The sequence below is a fragment of the Amborella trichopoda genome, chromosome 7, assembly GCF_054954075.1.
Source record: "Amborella trichopoda isolate Santa Cruz 75 chromosome 7, AtrichopodaSantaCruz75HAP2 v2.0, whole genome shotgun sequence".
NCBI classification, from domain to species: Eukaryota; Viridiplantae; Streptophyta; class Magnoliopsida; order Amborellales; family Amborellaceae; genus Amborella; species Amborella trichopoda.
In genome coordinates, this window is record NC_142342.1 from 1,668,401 (window position 1) to 1,690,225 (window position 21,825).

General features: G+C 37.1%; 1 protein-coding gene and 1 non-coding gene across 3 annotated transcripts; both read left to right on the forward strand.

Annotated features, from left to right (window-relative positions):
* Window positions 1-824: 824 nt before the first annotated feature.
* LOC148781167 (U4 spliceosomal RNA) lies at window positions 825-958 on the forward strand. The gene has a single exon (XR_016060055.1). It is a non-coding gene; the product is annotated as a U4 spliceosomal RNA (small nuclear RNA).
* Window positions 959-8,703: 7,745 nt separating this feature from the next.
* Window positions 8,704-21,825, forward strand: LOC18995820 (clathrin interactor EPSIN 2). 2 transcript variants are annotated; one of them, XM_011625982.3, is made up of 14 exons: window positions 8,704-9,122; window positions 11,100-11,212; window positions 11,873-11,924; window positions 12,219-12,298; window positions 12,573-12,651; window positions 13,027-13,110; window positions 13,581-13,726; window positions 13,892-14,254; window positions 14,596-14,634; window positions 14,758-14,856; window positions 15,243-15,415; window positions 19,157-19,329; window positions 20,147-20,837; window positions 20,935-21,825. In XM_011625982.3, exons 2-14 carry the CDS (start codon window positions 11,178-11,180, stop codon window positions 21,417-21,419), a joined length of 2,499 nt encoding a protein of 832 aa, XP_011624284.1. In that variant the 5' UTR covers window positions 8,704-9,122; window positions 11,100-11,177; the 3' UTR covers window positions 21,420-21,825. The 2 variants fall into 2 exon arrangements, with proteins under 2 accessions (XP_011624284.1, XP_006846814.1); XM_006846751.4 differs by having other exon boundaries at window positions 8,704-8,918.

Consider the following 21,825-nt stretch of genomic DNA (forward strand, 5'->3'; position numbering starts at 1 on the left):
ATGAAAAAGATTACTTTGTGTTGGTGAAGGAAGACTTGAGATCAGTTGATTACCAAAAGGATATGGTTTAGTGACCTTCCCGGTGGAAAATTTTACAGGTCTTAGTTATATCAACCACCATGATCATAAATATAAAAAAATTTGAATTTTGACCTTTGAAAATAATTTATTTTGTATTTTCATGAATTTGTTTTAGTTTTTCAAAGATCATAAGATGTGCACTACTTTTGAAGCGTAGATCATGGGTCCGCTAACAAAAAATGGATCACAGAGGATTGAGATGTGTTTTAAGTCCGAACTCAAAAGATTCCCAATCTGAAATTAGGATTGGCAAGGGACTCGGACCCAGACTCGATTGAGATTTATCGGGTATACCAGACATGGGTCCGGGCATGGGTCCAAACCTTGGACCTGCAGCTAGGGTCCGGGCCCTTCATAATGGACCTGAAGATTATCGGGTGCGGGTCTAGATACTAGTGGACCCGTCCCATACCCAACTTGGGACCCGTTTCTCACCCCTTTTGAAACCTGCCATTCACATTACCTATGTTAATTTTTCAAAGTGTGATTAAAAGGTTTTCTCAATCTACAGAGTAATAACAATTCTCTCTCTTTCAACTCCTCCCACCTATTGAGAAGCATGTAGTGATAAAAAGAGCGAGAGGTCGTTGTCTATATACAGGAAGATTAGTGTCTAGGAAGATTAGTCCCCATCGATGGGATAGAAAAAAAAATAAGTGGATTGAGATCTGTCTAGGAAGATTAGTCCCACATCGATGGGATAGAAAAAAAATAAGTGGATTGAAATCTATAAAAACAGAGGCAGTATGGCGCTTGGGGCAATGATGCAATGAGTGAGGTAAAACCAATTCATGTCCATTGCTGGTTGAAAACTATTTTCAAACCCCCTTATTGGTTAGTGTCAGTTATGTGTCGGGGTATCGGGTCCAAAATTGGGAGGTATCGGGTCCAAAATTGCCCGTTGGGTACGGGTATGGGTACATTCAATTTGAACTGGTTGAATTTGGATTTGGGTTGGGATACATATAATTTATTTTGGGTCCAAGTTTGGGTCCAACTAGACTTGACTCGTTGCCGCCCCTATTTAGAATGCCAGGTATTAAATGCCTTATTGAACAATATGAAAGGAAAGGTGCACATGCATGGATAGAGGGAGAAATGAAAGCAGCTATATAAGAGAATGGGCGCAGGAGGGGTGGCAATGGACTCAGACCGGAGCTGGACCTGACGTCTTGGGTTCGGGTAATGGGTCCAAGAATTGGACCTAGTGGGTCAAGTCTAAGAATTGGACCTGTTCAGGTTTATGTGGACTCAACCCGGAGCCGTTTTGAATAGTATTATTATAGAAATAATATTAATATATATATATATATATATATATAACATTTAAATATATTTATTTATTTTTATTTAAAAATTTTGGGTTGGGTCTGGGTCCCATAATTTTTTTCAGGTCCGGGTCGGACTCGACCTCTATTGACCCGTTGCCGCCCCTAGAGGAATTCGTATGTTAAGAGAGAGGGGGAGAGAGTTGGGGGCAAGCAGGTGCGTAGAGTAGGGGGCAAGCAGGAGCTCTTCCTAACCCTTTGTGGTTGTGATGCGAAATGCATCGAATCGCGTGAGGCTAGACCGAGGGCTTCTGGTGTGGACACAATCTCGGCCTTAAGAGGCACACAAGCCTGCTCCGGGTGTGGCCTAGCTTAGAATGTTACAGCGGGTTTGGTCCAAGCCTGGTGCGAACCGGAACTGGGGCTATTAGCAGCTTGCATTCAGTCCAAGCCATGGCTAGCCCACAAGATGTTGAGACAGGCTCTGGCTTATTCTAGCTTAGACTATTCGGGCCTGGGCTTCACCATTGAAACTAAAGCGGATTCCAAGGCGGCAATGGCCCCGGCCTGTTGGCAACCCTAAGTTGACGTGGTTGGTGCCAGGTGCAAACTTCAAGAGGAAACAAAGGGAGATAATGACATGTTTGTTGGAATTTATTGGTTAATATATTCTACTTTATCAAAAGACAAAACTTCATGTTTAGTTTCACGCCATTATACTCATTTAAGGAAAATGTTTATATAAGAGTGAGGCCCCAATCATATTAAGGAATCACATTAAGGTGCGCATTAAAAATTCATTAAAAGAGATTGTTTTGATGCCCAAGAATCCTCAAATCGATCATCTTGACCTTAAGAACATGCGAAAATTGGATATCAAGCTTTAGAAATAGTGCATCTTAGAATACTCTTTTTGGATGGTCATTCTTCGTGATTTTCAAGTGTTCATAGATCTACTCAATCTATACTTTTTTTGAAGCTTTAAATTTAAATTAGAGATGAAAATAAAATTTCAAGCTATCATAAAGATTTTTAGTAATGAAACATCTTTCAACATTATTTGTAGGTGTGCCTTACTTTGATTGTTTAGGGCCTAGGCCCCATACAAACTACAACACCATAAGTAATATCCATTCTAAATCCCTAGAGAATTAGAGATAATGACAATAATCAATTAAGGTGGGGAGAAATACCAATTCAAAATCTAGAGATACAATAATGACTAATCAAACAAGGAAGGCAAAAAAATATCTATTAAAATGTAGAGTGAAAATGACAATAATCCAATAAAGGATGGGGCAAATGTAGAGGGAAAACCAAAGCTCAAGCGTAACATCCACAACCCAACCTACCTACCTAACTTCTCCCACCAATATGACTCCTCCATTGCAACTGACGTTAGATCTATTTCCCTTTTAATATATTTTATGGTTTGCAATATGAAAATTTCAAAAGTTACACAAAATTTACTATTTCTAATACTAAATAGATTTAGGGTGTTTATCCTTGTCATTCCCGGAAGAAATATGGGACTGATATGTCTTATGGAGAAATGAAAGGAGATATTGGAGTTTTATTTGTATGTCTTTTGAGGAAGGACCAAGCTTTGTGCATATGTCCATACATATACATACATAATTTATGCGTTTAGAGATTGGCAATTATATGATCAAAATTAAAAAGGTTATAGGTGAGCCAACAATAATGTCGTAAATCAATATATGATCTTATAAAAATAGCTAATGCGAGTTCATGACATTTAAGCTGGTTACTCTAGTCATGTGATCAATTGTTGATCTCCAAATACAAATAAGTTATATTTGTGTGTAGACATGAGAATGTTTTCGTTAGTAAATCCGTATTTTAAAGGACCCCAGTAAAAATAAAAATTGAATCCTCAATAACTAAAACGTGACAAATGCCCTTGCAATTTATCAGTATCCAAAATCATTTTTTAAATGTAAGGGAAGCAAGATGCAGTTTCCAATCTTTGATAGCACAAAACCCTGCTCCAAAATGCAGTTCTGGTGCTATAAACCCAATGATAATCTAAAAATCTATTAATTCTCTTGATTATGAACTTGAAGCTCTGAAACTGATCCAAATCCTTCAAATCTGTAAACAATAGAAAATGAATAGTTCAAATAATATGTTACAAGATACAATATTTTGAGCTATTGAAATCCATTATGTCTCTATAACCATAAATGTCAATCTCAAGATGATCAATTTCATGATTTTCTGGCACTGGAACTACAGTTTTTGACCGGCTTTTAAAAGCCGTGGGGCTGCCAACCAATATCTTCTCTAAAATTAACTATCATGCGACTTTTTTTGCCTTTTATTTTTTTCCTTACAAGGAAGCATAGTGAAAGTTGTTTAAGTCTTAGGTATTTATATATCTATCCTTTTTGAGATATTGTTATTCTATGATCTTGAGAATAAAGATAAAAAGTCCTGTGCTCCTTTTCCAGACTTGTGACAGCCCATTGTATAGCTAAGCATGTGAGGGAAATGTGAGAACCTCTATGGATACTGCATTGACTTGTTCTTCAACAATTGTATTCTTAATTACCATTTTATTTAACAAAATTTATTATGTCCAGTACTGTGTCCCACTCTATCTTCTCACCATTCTATAATAATCTTTTCCACAGAGAGAGAGAGAGAGAATAATCACCATGGGTATGAAAAATCACCATTTTCTTTAGATTTTGGGGAGTGTGGGTTCACTATACAATTTTTTGTTGGTTATGTCATATTGTGGGCAAAAACTACTTCAAAAAAGTTTGTTTTTTTTTTCCTTTTTCTGTATGAATTTTTATGATCCCCATAGGAATTACAAGAAAAGTAATATCAAGAAAAAAGAAGAGGATTTCCGATTCTTGTCCCCTTAGATAACTCTCCAAAAATTGATGCTATGTATTTGTTCTTTTGATATGAATTTTTTCCAGGCTCATCTAGAATGCATTTGCAAAAAAATTATTTGTTAGATTTTTTTTTCCTTTGTACTGTTAGTATGTCATGTCCCCAAAATTTAAGGCTGCTAATAATACTCTTAATGAAAACTTTACATGAGAAATCCAATATACATTCTGCTCTTGCGGGAGCATGGAACCTCTTTTAATTTCAAAATATATGATTCACCTAACAACCTAGGAGTGGGTTACTTTGGATATTTATCTCAAAAGAGGGGTCTTTTTCCAGCAAATATAAATATAGGACCGTGCGGTCATTCTCCCTATTAATTTGGAAAGGGCCCAAATGATCAAATCTAACTACCCTTTATTTCAAATTACATGAGTGTCCTCAAAGGAGCTGGCGTTTCGAAACCAGGATCGGTGGGGCGTATCGTTTACCCACAAATCCCTGTCGGATTACTGTATAAGTGATCTAAGGGTCCAAGTTGGTGCCAAAAAAGTATTCAATATAAAATAAAACTGATGTTATGGGCAGTGCTTTAAAATAAATCTAAAAATATTAGATAAAATTAAAAAAATAAATAAAAAAGTTTAGAGAGAATCATGACCTATACCATCCCAAAACCGATATGGCCACATGATTATTTTCCATCTGAAAAGATGATCCGAATTAAGAAACTTTCAAGTTTTAAAACCCGGAACGAAACGACCCATTAATTACCCCATCTTTTTCTTCAACACGGTTGTAAACGAGTTGGATTTGAGTTAGTTGGACCCAAACCTATGTCAGATCAAGTTGAGTCCATTTCATAATAAAAAGGTATATTTTATATATTTTAAACATATAATCAATATATATATATATATATATATATATGAGATATATATATACATATATATATCGGATCAACCACTAAGAGCCGACTGAAGTTAAATGGAATCAGACTAAGATGTAATACCCGATTGGACCTTTCTTGTCATTGCGGAGAAAGAAGCGTGATCTTCCCCGAACTTTCTAGAGTTAGGGTGAGTCCCGTAATTTATTGTGGATCCGTGGGTGATTAAGAAAGCCTGTTTCCGAGAATGACGCTTTCGATCCGACCACGCTAAGGATTTTTAGGGTTTAAAAAGGGTTGAACAGAAAACGAGTTTTTTTGTCGGGAAGCCGCTTTTAACGGACAAAGAACGGCGTTATTTCCTCCTTACAAAATTTACCGATATCCCATCTAAAACTTGTTTCCAATAATAACAATTCATTTTTGCAATAGAAAATGGGGCTTTGAAATTATTTCATTTCCCCTGAATTGCCCAATAGTATTATCGTTGTTTTGGAAATTGATTGTATAGATTAAGAGGAGTAGGTTTTTATTTTTCGGATTCATTGTGTTGTGTTATTAGCTATAAAATTAAAATTTTATATTTTCTTTGGTTTTTATTCAAGGAAAATTATATGAGGTTTAGGTTCCACAATAAAAAAAGAAGTAAAGTCACATCTAAAAAATCTTCAATAATTTATAGTTTGATATCAAAAACTTTTAGATTGATCAACTCAACCTCAACAATCATATATACGAAAAATGGATTTCAAACTCTAACAAATGGCTTATAGCACATTCTGTACCATGGATTTTCAAGTATTCATACTTATAGAGCTTCAAGTTTTACAATAGGCTAAAACTAGGTTTCAGGACATTTATGGGTTTGACATTAGAACTATATTTTTGTGCCGGGTTTAGGGTATGAGATATTTAATATCGCTAATATCGCAGTTCAAAATCTCGCAAACAATTATTGATTCTAAACTATAAAGTTTATAACTGATCATCTCGGCTTCAAAAGTTATGTATCTAAAAAACAAAAAACTAAAAATAATATATCTTGTAGCACATCATTTGAAGTACTATCCACATATGAACTAGATATCTACTATATTTGGAGTTTCAAATTTTATGATTGAGCTCATAAACAAGTAACATGTCATCACGGAGAAATTCGGACTCGAATTGAAATTTTTTATAAGATTTGTGATGCGGCTGTGCTTTTGCCGATAAATATCAAACCTTATGCCAGAGCACAGTTTGTAAGCATAGGTGATCAAGGGGATGGGTGCACCAGAATGTTTTCAATTACTTCATTATTATAAAGTCCTAAGTTAACAAGTAGAGAGAGAAAGAGAGGGAGACCTAGTCTAGCCAGAGAGGCACCTTTAAATTTTTATTTTTATTTTAAATGAATAAATAATTGGGCCCACAACATGGGGGAGTGATGAATGGAATCTCTATAGAGAGAGAGAGTGAGAGCTCCCCTTTTAGTATAAAGAAAAAGGCAAATTTTGAACTTTCTATGCTCACAAGATGCTTTAGGAAACATATCCTTGATATATGAAAAAAAGGCAAATTTTGAATTTTGATTAAGCTCCCTTTGTGACATTTCTTATTAATTAAAATGATCTATTTCCTCTCTTTCGAGAAAATTTTATTGAATAATTATGATACCAACTTTGTTTTTGTGGGGTGAAATATTAGATTGATAAAAACAATATGCCCATATGATGAGTGTAGCTGAGATGACAATATTAAGATGGATGAGTGATAAGACTTAAAGAGATATAATTCAAAATGAATGCATTTGGGAGAACTTAAGTGTGACTCCAATAGACGATAAGATGAAAAAAAGTAGATTTAAGTGGGCTGAATCTGTGCAGATCTAATACAGTACCGGTTAGAAGGCTCGAGTTGGTTCAAGTGGAATGTTTAAATAAAGGCAACAAGTAGGCTTAAATGGACATGATTCAAAGTAGTGAGAGAAAATATATTGATTTGTGGTATCACTAAGGGTATGGATATTGATAGAGCCTAATAATTGAACAAAGATTCATGTAGCCAACTTTAGATAGTTAGAAAAAAGATCTAATGATAACGATGATCTACTTCCTCTCTCTCTCCCTTTAACATTTATCTCTAGTTTGTTTTCTTTTTTTGTAAATATATCTCTTTCTTACTAAGGCTAATTGCTCTGGTTATCTAATAAGATTAGAACTAACATCTCTCTCTCTTGCCCATAGCACTAAACACATTGAATACTAGTTACTTTAATGCTTGATATAAAATTTGCCATTTTGAACATGAATGGGAAATCTAGATTGGGATTGGTGGGGATATCAGAATAGAGAATTGATGACATTCACTTATTTAAAAAGATTTGTCAGGTTATGTCAAAGAATTGATCGAGTTTGTTATGAAATCATGCAATCCTGATTGACCGAATCATATAGTTTCCACCAATTTAGTTTTTTTTTTAAAATATTTTTATTGTTTAATATTTCAAAATATAAAAATATTATTTTAATATTATCCAAATATACAAGGAGAATAGCTGAACTTGATGGGAAATAGCCAATTATGTAATCACCCGGCTCACCAAGCCAATCCAAGGTTTTAAACACTTTGTGATAATATCTCCAACATCTTTATCTCGTTCTCCCCTAATACGTGATCCATGGTTTTAGATAGGGTTGGCAATGGGTCGGGTCCAGTTCGGGTGCGGCCAGACTTGGACTCGAAAAATAATATGGGACCCAAACCCAAACCCAAAAATATAGTGTGGGATCTGGACCTGGACCCAAACCGAATCCAAAATTTAAAATATCTATATATTTAATTATATTTAAATATATTTGATATATTAAAGCCTGAAAAAATGTTATCAGATCCAAACCCGACCCATCAAATCCAATTTTTTGACCGATACCCAGATTCTGATTGAATCTACTCCTCCGGTCCGACGTTCGAGTCTATTGCCACCATTGCTCCGGATCTTAATTCTGTTTCTCTCCTTTCATGTTAGGGATGTTATGGTCTTTTATGAAAGTACGAGGTACCCTTTGAGAATTCAAAAAAGTAACGGTATTCTGGAATTTCTACAATGCATCAGGGGTGTTTCGGTCTTTCTGGAAGAATCCCAGAAACGAAGGGTATGTCCGAAAGTTTAGAAATAAACAGGTCTTTTTCCTACAATTAATGTCAGTCCCATCGTTTGTCCTAAAAGGACAATCTCTCTCTCTCTACAAATTTTAGGACAATTCTCTCTCTAAATTATTCTCTCTTTTTTTTTTTTTTTTTTACAGTCATTACAATATCCCTCTAAGCTTGAGGTTTGCAAATTAATGGTCTTTCTCTCTCTTAATGTTTTTCCATTTTTTTGTAGTGTCCTAATTTCAAGTTTTTCTTTCTAAAGTCCACAGCTAAGGAAGACCTTTCTCTCTCTTCTTTATCAATGATATTCCCTCTCTTAATATTTTCCATTTGTTTTACAGTGTCCTATTTTCAAGTTTCTCTCTCTAAAGTCCACAGCTAAGGTAGACCTTTCTCCTTCTCTCTTCTTTTCAACCTTCGGCCCCTTTTTATTGCTGTTGTCCATTTTTCTCTAAGTTTACGGTGCTACCTTACAAGAGTTTCTCTCTCTAAAATTCCGATTTATGCGAGGAAAGACCCTATTTACCCACAAATGATTTGTGGGTTCAGACGAGACCTTCGGGATCCAAAGGGTTATATTTGTCCAAGCCCCGCATAATTTGGTCTCCTCATAGATCTCTGCCATCTCTCTCTCTCGCCCCCACGTTTCTTTCCCTTCCGAACCAGCTTCACAGGTGAGATTCTCTGTTCTTTCTCTCTCATCTATGGGGTTCTGAGCTGTGTATTCCTTTTGGATCCATAGAGTTCGTGGGGCTTTTGTTTCATGGATTGAGCTTTAGGATCGCATATATGAATTGGGTTTTGGGCCCCTTTCTTGCATGGACTGAGCTTTATTATTCGATATATGAATTGGGTTTTCCTGCTTCTGATTTTATTGGGTAAGCCATGAGTGGATTTTGCTTGATTTGAATCAAAATTGGAGATTTTGTTGTTGTAGCATGATTTGTATATTTGCTTTATGGTTAGCTTCTTATGGCTATAGGTATTGTTTCATTTTGATTTTCCTTAATTTTGTTTTCGTCTTTGATTTGTATGAATTGACTTTGTCTTGGAGGAATTTTATTTCTGCATTTTAAGGTTCTTATATATGATTGAGTTAGCTGATTACGGTGTTTATTTTTCTTTTTCCTTTTTCATTTCTTTGACTAGTGGTTTGGGCCTTGGAGCTAGTTTTTTTAATTGGGTTTAGCGTTTGATATGAAATTTCTGTTGATTTATTTCATTGTCAAGATAAATTCCTATTTGTGCAGTTTGTGTATCGATTTAGCTGCTCATTGGCATATATTGTAGTATCAATTTGGCTTATTATTGTTACTGATCTTTCTTTGTATACATGGGAACTTGTGGGTAGCCATGGGAATCTGTTTTCTTATTTTGTTTGTTTGGAAACTAGGTTGTATATCTGAATTGGGTTTAGTTTAGTTGAAATTACTTATTTTCATGATTTAGTTTTACCAACTGTCGTTGTAATTCTTGTTTAGCTTTGGCTGCTTCGGGGTTGTCTTCATAGATCTTCCCATTTTTCACTTCGATTGACCCGTTCTTCAATTACTAAATCTTTGTTTATCATTGGAATTCAGGTATTCGGTTTTTCATCGGATATTTAGTTCAATTGGTTTGGATCTATATGTTCTGCTTAAGCAATCGTGGTTAATCATTTAATTGTTGGCCCAATCGATACTCACATTCCTTTAATTTGTTGTATGTTACACATTTTGATCCTAACAAGATGATTTCTAAATAGATTCAAGATTTTTTTTCTTTTCCTTTTATCTGTGTTGGTTTACTTGGATTCGGACAATGGATTTTAATGCTGAGAACCTGTTGCTTGTATGTCCTAACCCACAGCCCTAGAGGCTAGACCCCAATAGAGATAATACAAATTTAGGTTGGGTTTCTGAACTAGATTTTAGAGTTTTGAAACAGCTAAGGAAACATAAATTTAGGTTGGTTTCTCCTTTGGAATTGAACAGAACTGTTGGGAAAATTTCACTGATTTAGTCACCTAGGTGTTCGTGGTATGCTTCCATTGTCTGATATCATATATTCCTCGCTTGCAATTTGAGGTTCAACTGTCACTTGGCTCAATTCTTATTGTGATGGCAGTTTTGCCTCTTTTTCTTGATAGTGGGATGTTTCACACTTTTTCTGTTGTTTTGATAAAATGGGATAGTATCATAATATTCTTAGGTAGCGGATGCCACCTCCCATACAAAGTCTACTTTCTTATTCTTATCAGGCTCATTCATCAACTATCATGGGCTTTCTTCTGGATGCAATTTATATAAGTTCCATTGCCGAATTTGTTTTCAGGGAATTTTAGTTTTTGCCTTTCAGCTTTATAATGATATGACTTGGTTCTCAGATGATTCTTGTTGAGAACCCATTACTAAAAAAGACTTTTTGTTGGGAATCACATTCTAGATTACCTACTTTTAGCTTTGTTAAATTCTTTAACTATTCAAGGATATGTTCCTTTTGCTAGGAAGTGATGCCCTTTGATTGCCAAGTAATGCTTTTAATAATATCTTGGAGTTCTTTTTGCTATGAGGGAAGGAGGGAAGGCATCTTTGTAGTTTGTGCATTCTTTTGAACAAATATGTACCCTAGATGAAAGAGGGAGAGATTCTTTTGTAGTTTATACATTCTTTATTTTAACAACTATGTATCCTAGTTGATTATCTGCCTCATTAATCTTTCTATATATGACTCCTTTTTTTAACCTGTGCGTTGTTTCTTTTTTATGGTAAGTTTTTTATCCTTTTAAATTTTCTTTTCCCCTTTTGGGTAAGGTTATGGATTGAATGTACTGTATAAATTCTTGCTCTTGATTTTTACAATGCATATATGTACAGAATTTATTATTCGAACACATCGGGAGGTGCATAAGACAATCAACTTGAAGTGTACTGGTGCTTTTCTTTTCTAAGACAATGAAAAAGGTGTTCGATCAAACTGTTAGGGACCTGTAAGTTGTGCTTTCCTTAATGACTGTCCGTCTTGTGGCTTGTTCTAGTCTTGGTTTGTTAAGAGGCTGATTTTATGTAGCGCTCTCTCTCTCTCTCTCTGCCCCTTCTGTCTCTCTCTTCCCCCTCTCACCCCTCTCTCTCTCTCCCCCCCTCTCACCCCTCTCACTCTCTCTTTCCCCCCCACTCTTCCCCCACTCTCTCCCTCTTTCGCTCGGCCTCCCCTCCTCGCCCAAGGGGCATTTGCTTTTTTTTCTCTGCTTGTCTTTAAATATTTTTGGCCAAATAGAGTTTTTACACGTCTAGTTGCTTTATGCATTTACTTGTTTGGACGCTTTTCTGTCTGCATTATTTTGGTTTTTTGAGTCTAGATTGGACAATCTCTGTAACTTTTACAATTTTCTGTTTAGACAAAGTAATGCACTGACTGATGATAGGGATTCTGCCTAACCAAATGACCCGCTTTGGTGAAAAATGATGGTCACCAATCATGTAATTTTATTGTCATAAAACTTGCAATAAGACCCAATGGTTTGTGTTATTTAATAAGTGTTGCCTGTGACACTTTTTTATCTGGAATTTCTTTGAGGTGTGATTTTGTTGTTGTTAGTTCCGACTTCTATGTGTTAACCTGATATTTATACATTTATTTTCTTCTGCAGCAAGAGAGAGGTCAACAAAAAGGTTTTAAAAGTGCCTGGAATAGAGCAAAAGGTAGTGGTATCGTGATGTTGGGTCAGTGTCTTGAATTTGAATATTATAAACTGCTTCATGTGTTTTTTGTCTAAGCAAATATTCTTCTGTAGTATTAACACTCAGCTTCGGAGAACTAATGGACTTTAAGTGTTACATTATAATTTTTTTAGGCTTCCTGCTTAGACATTTAATTGGCAATCCTGGCCTGCAAAATTTTGTAGTTTTCTACGTTCACATAGTGATTATACAATGTGAGGTATGGATATGTAAGAGGAAATTGATAAGAAGTTCATGTGTGTCTCTGTTTTTCAGGTTCTTGATGCCACTAGCAATGAGGCTTGGGGACCCCATGGTTCTCATTTGGCAGATATTGCACAGGCAACTAGAAACTTGTAAGTACTTATGTTTATATTAACATACATCATAGTCTAATAGACTTGAACAGTGATTGGATACTAATTGAAGTGGGGCCCATAGAGACATTGTCCTGGTCATTTAATCTCCAGCCATCCATCTTTGGGGGTGAACAGTGGATGTGGCATGTAGTGTCATATACCATAAATTCCACAATTTATTGCATTATGATATATGATTGCCATATTTATTTACTTCACACACTATGTTGTATTTTTTTACGTGACATGTACTGAAATAGTGTCTCTGCAGTAACGAATATCAGATGATCATGTCTGTTTTATGGAAGAGGATAAATGACACAGGCAAGAACTGGCGGCATGTCTACAAGGTATATACTTAAATAGTGATACATTATATGAAGCTATGATATTTGGGGGCCAGTTGTCATGAGGAACATGGACTTTTTTTAAATTTTTTAATCATTTTTGTGAACATTGAATATAATCCCATAAACCATGGAAAAACGATTGTCCACTGTGTTTGGCAATGCCCAAGGAAATGATGAATAGTAATGGACAGAATTTACCCCAATGTTTGTCTCTTTCACCTTCCATCATTTCATTGTACATTGATGACTCGAATGATATGGTTTTTTTATTGGCCATTAGATTATAATATATTTTCCCATTATGTTGTCCAAAGGTAGGCAATGGACCACTTGAGTCATCACTAATTGAGAATTGTTTCTCTTGCAACTTTTCAGGCATTGACTGTGCTAGAGTATCTAGTGGCGCATGGATCAGAACGTGTCATAGATGAAATCCGAGAACATGCATATCAGATTTCGGTATACATCCTTCACTATATCTTTTATAATTATCAATTATTGTAAGTCTCCACTGATATCCTTTGGGCATGTGACGAAGTTTTGGTGAAGCTTTACTGAAATCTCTGCTGAAACTCATGCCTTTGGGTTACATTTTAAATGGTGTATCATGGGGAACATTCTTTGGCCATTTTAATCTGAAGTTTGGTCGTAATTACATGTACATGAGATTGGGTATCTAATCAAACCAATCCAATGTGGATTGTGAAATTTTATATTGAGTATATAATCCAATTTTTCATGATTTGTTAAAAACATATACTAATTTTACTTTCCTATGTATACTTGGCTCGGTTTTCATTTTTTATTTTGGAACCCTTGGAGGGTTCTAGTAGAGGTTATAGGAAAATCCTAATTGCTTGTGGTACTGTAATATGATCTTGAGAATGCGATTCCTTTGTGATTGGGAATATTTTTATTTGTTCCTGCAGACATTGTCAGATTTCCAGTACATTGATTCTGGTGGGCGGGACCAGGGGAGCAATGTCAGAAAGAAATCCCAGAGTCTTGTTGTACTTGTAAATGATAAGGAAAGAATACAAGAAGTCAGACAGAAAGCTTTTTCTAACAGGGACAAGTAAGTTTACTTTACACTATTTGTAGACTGTTAAGGTACATCCTCTATGTTGATGAAGTTAGCTTGTGGAGTGAGCAAACTTTATTCCTCTTGAGCTGTATATAATTCAGGAGTACCGACTAAGGTTGTGATGAGCTTTGCTTTTGTGTCCCTTTGATTCTATAGATTTAGAGGTGCAGCATCAACTGGTGGAATGTATCGGCCAAGTTCCTACTCAAGTACAGGAGGGGGATACAATGACCGTTATGATGATGACCGTTATGAGGGGCGTCATGGAAGCAGAGATGAAGATCGCAATGGTAGTGTTAGAGAGAGAGAGTCGGGTTACAAGGATGATGACCGCTCATATGGTCGAGATGGGGATCGCTACAATAAGGATGGCGACGATCGTTATAGTAGAGATGGGTATAGAGATGATGACTATAGAGGGAGTCGGGGTAATGATGGTTTTCAATTTAGGTCAAGGAGTCGCAGTTCTGACAGAGAGAGAGATCGTCCTTATGAAGATGATGACCGCTATTCTACGAGGTACACTATTTGTATTTTCTCTTTTTATAATGGAAAATCTAATGCGTAAGTGCACTATAATGCAATGTACCATGCAAGTAAGTTCATTGGGGTCATCACTGTGTTATGGAGAGATTGTGGTACCCACCAGTCGTGTAATTTATAAAACACAATGTATTTTGATTTATGGAACTCATTAAATTCCTCTTATTTATTTGTTTATTTTTTGAACTTTTATTGTTTTGTTATGGTGGATTAAGCATTGTTTAACATTGCGAATGAGTTTGCTACTCTTTATGTCAATAGTGTGGTACTGTGATCTTTCAACATGATGTTTATCTCTTGCATGTTTGTTGTTGCAGAAGTGGAGGAAGAGTTGATGAGTATTCTCAGGATGAAAGGTGTGTGTGTGTGTGTGTGTGTGAGAGAGAGAGAGAGAGAGAGAGAGAGAGAGAGAGGTGTTTTGCCTGTGGGTTTTGTAATATTTCCTTACTATACTCTGACCCATTTTATCTTTCTATCAGACGTCTGGAGCGAAAACTTTCTGAGCCACCACTTGGTGGTGCCCCTCCCAGTTATGAAGAAGCACTTAGTGAGGCTCAGGGCCGAAGTCAAAGCGAAAGGTATACATGCCTAAAAGTATAAATATGTCAATGTTTATCTGCATACATAAATCATTTGTAAGTTGTGTGAAATGAAGAATTTGAAAAGGAAGGTGAAAGAACCCCATAATCCAACGGTGTGGTTTATGTTATACTCCAAAGGAGCATCCAAAGTCCAGTCCAAATGATGGATGACCATAGTGGGATCCAACAGAACATTCATCCATTACTGTTAAACTCGTCCTTTCATCGGCAATGATGGACACTGGATACTCTTAAGGAGTACCATATACCACATTCCATTGGATTATGCTACGTTTCCTCTAAATATTAAGGTAAGAAAAATCATGCTCTACCTAGTGAAGCTAGATGTGTGCTTAAATTTAAGACATTTTTTACAATGAAAGGGATGGAGGAACTCAACCCCCAACTGCACCCAAAGCTGCATCTCCTCCACAAGCAAGTGCTAATCAAACTCCAGCGCCTGCTGTGGCCGCAGCTGCAGCTGCTACTGTTCCTGCACCTGTGAGCAAGGAAGTTGATTCCTTTGATGAATTTGATCCTCGAGGCTCTGCGGCAGGTATTTAATGTTTATGATATAGTTTGCCAGTTCATTGACCCCACACACATGCACATGTGCTCACATACACATACAGAGAGAGAGAGAGAGAGAGAGAGAGAGAGAGAGAGTACATGGGGAGCATAGAGCAAGCGAGGGGCACAGAGACAGAGAACAGTACCATGGCATTTAATCTCTATGTTTAAATGCACTGCATTTTAATATGTTAAGTTAGCCATCTTATGGATTCTTTTCACTTATGACAGTTTCCATTGGTTTCTTTATTCTGGAATTTACTATACTGGTAATTTGGGTTGTGTTTTGGGTTTTTGTTAAGTGAGCAAGTTGCCTAGATGGCTTTGCTGCTGCACCTAAGAGGCTTGGTATAGGCAATAAGATTGGAATACTGCAATTAAACATTTTCATTTTGTTAGACCTTTAGCTAAGTTAATTTAAAGGGATTGTATACAGTGAGATCATTTATCTTTAGTATAAGGAGGTCACAATCAATCCTACTCATTAGATGTCAAATTGGATGGCTTGGGCCAGTCACGAAGTCCGAGATTTTTTTTTTTTTTTGGACTTTGAGTCTTTTCGATGACACTCTTACAACCATCCGATTTGAAATCCAAGAGACGAGTGATTGGGACCTCTTTGAACAAAAAGTAAATGGTCTCTTTATATACTTTTCTGTATTTAAATTATTGATAGATGCAGAGAAGTTTGAGAAAATAATAAAATTGACAAGAAACAAAGCCAAATACCAGCACATTTCAAAAAAACTAAGGGTTTCTTCTCCATACCCCAAGCTAAAGTTCTAAAAGCCTACGTTTTTCTCTCTTTCATTTTGTAAAAATCATGTGGAATGACGCCCGCAAGGCTCCACATGCCTCGTACATATAACTTAATGTTCCAGTACAAAAAGTGCCCAAACAAATAATACATGGACCCATATATCCTAACTTAACTTAAAATTTGTAATAACAAATTTACCCTTATGAACAGTACCTATAAACAATACTCGTAAATAATACCTATGAAGAATAATTATGAATAGTAACCAGTGAATAGTAAATAAAAAATATAAAAACCTAGAATCCCCAATAAACTAAAAACCCTAGAAATAAACCCTAGAACTAAACTATAATATACATTCTTTGAAATTGAATAAAAAATAAAAATACAAATAATTTTCCCTCCATCATTTGCCCCTGGTTGCAGAAAACACGTCATCAAGTTTTGAAGTGTACAAAGATGAATACAGCATCAAAACCACCTTCTTCAACTTTATTTTTCTTTGTTGGATCAAATATTATTCGTGGTAAAAATAATTCATTAAGAAATGGATCCTAGTATGTATATCGAGGAATCAATGCAAATTTATCAAATACGGCTATTTGTGAACTCCCATTGAAAATCGTGTAGGAAACTTCAAACTCAATTTTTTGGTTTTAGAGGTTTTCTCAACATCTCTTTCATCACTTTCCGAAATCAGGGCTACAATTTGCGGCTTATGAGTTGATCTATTTGATCTGTGGTACTCTGATTCCAACACCCTAAATTTTTTGAATGCTCTATGAAAGAGATGTTGATTTGTTGTACTCTAAATTCCAACACCCTAAATTACAACACCCATTTGATCTGTGCTACTCTGGAGCGCGCAAGTGAAAAGCCTTGTACTCAAGATCCTCTTGAGCTAAAAGATCACCATTTTACCCATCATTGAGGCTCGCAAATTGTTGTGCCAGCTGCTGAGCTTGCCTTTTGAGTTCTTCAATTTTGTCATCTCTGGGATCACAGTGCAGATATACAAAAATTCCCCTTCTACGGCCTGTTCTCGTTGCTATTGGTTTACCCAAATCACAAACCCTAGGCAAATAATCAACAAAAAAATTCGTAAGTCAACAAGATCTAGGTTGTTTTGACAAAACTTTGGCCAAAATCAGCAAACCCTAGACCCCAGTGTAATTTCCCCACTTTGTTGTTGATCTACGGCACAAAAACTTGATACCACAGTACTGTCCGTACACTAATGATACAGTAAAATTTGTACAAAATGCTACAGTACTTTGTGCAGCTCATGGGCTCTGATATCAATTTGATGCAAGAAAATAGAGAAAATAAGCCAACAATAGTTAATAACCATCAAAACAAGCCAGAAAATTAGTAATGACACTTTACCTTTGATAAAATAAGTAATTCCATAAGTATTCTAACTACTTTTCTAAACATCTCCTAAAATCCTAAAAAATATGACAAAGCCTAGACACTAAGAGCTTTTTTTTGTAGAAAATCCCTCAAAGAACTTAAGACCTTAAAAAATAAACCCTAAGACTATAACTAAAAAGATAAATCCTTTGAAATTAAAGAAATATTAAAAATAAGAATAGCTTTGTCCCCCATCATTGTTTTGCCAAATCAACCCAGAACTTACTGGTTTCAGCTAGGTTTTGTTGGTTCTCAACCTAGGGTTTGTGAATTCAATGAACCTATGGAAGCAAGAAGAGGTTGAGGCGAGAGTATTCATATAGATCCACCTCGTGATGAGCGAGATCAGGAGATAGAGTCTCTGAGACAACAAGTTCAAGAACTTACGAGGCGGCTTGCGGGCATCGATCGTGGGCGAGATGAAGTTTTGTCTGTCCAAGATGTTGTTGAGTACAGCCTTTTTTACTATCGTGCTCCCGTGATGAGTTGAGTGAAGGAGAATATGATTGGAGGTATGGGCAGCACTCAAAATCCATAGATCTAAAAGTAGATATTCTTGATTTTGAAGGAAAGTCGCAGCCCAACGACTTTATAGACTGGTTAAATACAGTAGCGAGGATCTTTGATTACAAGGATGTTCCAGATAGTAAAAAAGTGAAGATCATTACAATTAAATTGAAGAAAGGTCGGCCGGTATGGTGGGAACAGCTGAGAGCAAGGCAAGAGAGAATGGGAAAACCCAATAGTGAGGCTGTCGCTTCTGAGTTCGCCTTGTGCTACGCATGTCGCCAACAGATTTCTGATTCGTATAAAGCTTGCAGAGGCTGAAAATAGCGTCAAAGATATGCAATAGTCTCCATTGAGGTGGTGATGCTCTGGTGGCACAAGAGATGACGTTCTTGGGTTACAATTAGGGCCAAAGCTTTTTAAGCCCTTGAGGAGGGCAAGGACCTCCACTGTCGTGGAGTCCTCATGACCAATATGTTTAGAGAAGGAAAGCAAGAGAGAGCCGTCATTATTTTTTAAGCCCTTGAGTGAGCCACTAAATTTTCTTTTTGAAAATTCTCTATGTATATAACAACTGAGATGTGTACAGCATTTTGTTTGACTAGTGATGCGCATATTAGTAGTTGATTCTTGAAGACTTTTTTTTTGGAGAGACGATAACTTAATTCTTGAAGGCTTGAATACCAAATCATCTATCTAAATGTTCCATGGACATGTGGAGGCAGTAGACAGTTTTTAGTTAAAACCCTTGTGCAAAGAAATCAGAAACTATATTATCAATTGACTTCATGTTTTATTATTTCACAATAGAAAATCTGTACATTGTGCTTGTGATTTTTTATCTGTACGTTATCAATCGCATCAGTTAATTATCGTTTAAAATAAAAGGAAAATGAAACTTTCGTAAGTGCTATAGCGTTGTGCTTGTGATATATCTTTATTTGGTAAATTGCTTTTTCTCTTTGCCGGTGAATGTTTTGTAGTATTGTGGTTTATTATATATGAGTTCCTTTTTAAAGATTTGATTTAGCGTTGTCTATTTCGCAGCTGCTGCTACTGCCCCTGTTGCCACAAATGCGGAGATGGATTTCTTCGGCATCTCAGACTTGGCTCTCGTGCCTGTGGCCCCTTCTTCAAATACAGGTGGTGATGCATTTGGTGATCAAAGTTTTGGGTCAGTCTTTGTGGCAGCATCATCAGCTTCCCCTTCGTTGAGTCAGGTACACTTGAGATCGCTTGCTTGTTTTCTCTCTCAATTTCTTTTCAATGTCATTTTCTTCTTTTTATTGTTTCACCTTTTCCTTTGATAGGGGAGAAAAATCTTACCAACCGAGAACGTAATGCTCTTTTTGTGTAATTAAAATACCATTCCTCCATTTTATATGATATTTTAGATATCATATAAGGAAAAGTGTACTATACCCCAACGTTTTTTGGTATATACTAATGCCCAATTGTGATCATTTCCGTCCGATGAAATGAGTGGTTATGGTGAGAGTGGGACCACTAGGATAGTATAAGACCACAATGGTGGGTCCTCCTACGATCATCAATATTCATCACTTCATTGGAGCATTGTTCACCCCAATGAACTTTGGTCTTCCATTTCCATTGTATAATGGTACACTTATCCCTTTTGTACGGTTAAGAGAACGAAATTTTTTGAGAACTGTACATAGTATTCAACCTGCGGTGACCCATACTTCATTTTGTGACTTCCTTCTTAGTAAATTTTCATTTTTTAATACAAAATACAAAACAGTGAACCTTCTTTCCAAAAAAAAAAAAACTTACCCATCACATTTTCTAGTTTTGGCTCAATCAAGAGAAGCCAATTTTCCTCATTTATGCATTCCCAAATTATGAACATTTAAGTGCACTGCATTGCATCTTTGCCTTGTCTTTTTTTGCCAATTTCCATTCATCTAAATTATATACTATCTAACACATTTTTCTCTCTTATTGAATATCAAGCAAGAAACAATCTAACCCATCTTCTTCTCTCGTGAATTTGAAATGAAAAACGTGAAAAAACAGCCAATTGAGAATCCATTTGGAGAGATACCATTCAAGGCCATGCCTTCTGAGGCACCATTTGGGGCTCCTCAACCTTCTCAGACACCATTTGGGGCTCCTCAACCTCAGCCTTTCTCAACCTCATCGTCTTTCTCTTCTACCTTTCTGGAAACCAACAATTCTTTCTCTCCACCTGCCCCTACCCCTGCCCCTGCCCCTGCCCCTTCCCCTACCCCCACACAGATGCCTCAACCCAACAATTCTTTCCCCCAATCTTCCCCTCTTCCTCAGATGCCCCAACCTAATTCTTTTGCTCCAACTTCTCCCCTTACACAAATGCCTCAATCCAACAATTCTTTTCCCCAAACTGTCTATGCCCCTCCCCAAGTGCCCCAACCCAACAGCTCTTTTCCCCAAACGGTCCCTGCCCCTGCGCCTGACACAATCCCTGATTTTGGCCTTGGTAGCTCTTTCCAAGGCTTGGTTTACAATCCTACCCCTGCTACATCAGTTCAAATTAGCCCTCCTAATCCTGAGCCTCCAGCCTTGACATCTCAACCGAGTGGGGACATACTAGGAAGCATCTTGCCGGCTACCCCTTCAGTCTCACAGGCCCCTGCTGCCAAGCAGCAGAGGGATAAGTTTGAGCCGAAGTCCACAGTGTGGGCTGACACACTGAATCGGGGCCTCGTCAACCTCAACATATCTGGGCGTAAGTGAATTGTTTCCTTGCATTTAGTTTTATTTTGGAGAAAGAAAGATCTCTCTCTCTCTGACGCCATCTTACGACAACACGTCTGTTCTTTCAGCAAAGATCAACCCATTGGCAGATATTGGCATCGACTTTGATTCTATTAACAGGAAGGAGAAGAGGAGAGAGGACAAGGAGAAGGGATCAGCACAAGTTTCCACTGTCACCAAGGGCAAGGCAATGGGTTCAGGTTCGGGCATTGGCCGAGCCGGTGCATCCGGTATGGCTCCCCCTCCAAACCCCATGATGGGGCAAGGCATGGGCATGGGCATGGGCATGGGCATGGGTGGTATGGGCATGGGCATGGGAGGCATGGCTATGGGTGGCATGGGAATGGGTATGGGGGGCTATGGTGCAGGCATGAACCAAGCTCCTTCTATGGGTATGGGTATGGGTATGGGCATGGGCATGGGCATGGGTGTGGGGATGGGCATGCGGCCGCCCATGGGCATGCCACCTAGTGCTCCAGGCATGCAAGGTGGATATAATCCTATGACGGGTATGGGTGGTTTTGGCACACAACCATACGGGGGCTACCGATAGGATTACGTTCTCTATATTAATCGAAAAATAGGAAGAGAGAAGAGGGGGAAGAGAGAGAGAGTGCATAGCGTGTATTCATGGTCTCGTGGATGATGGGTTAGTTGTGCTGGTTATGCACAGATTGTGCAGGTGAGGAAGAAAGGGCACATGCCTTGTTGCCCACCACCTTTTTTTTCCTTTTCTTTTTCCATGGTATGAGGTGTATAATTTCTTCTTCTTTTGTAAGTTTTTTTATTTTTTATTTTTTTTCTTTACTTTTTGTTAATGTTGGGTGCATGTGAAGATGGTTTTTGGTTGCAATATAGTATTTGTAGACAACAGGGGGGTGAAGGATTTGATGCTTGTGCTGTTGATGAGAATTGTTTGCTCTGCAAAATAATACAATTATTCATACGTGGACCCTTCA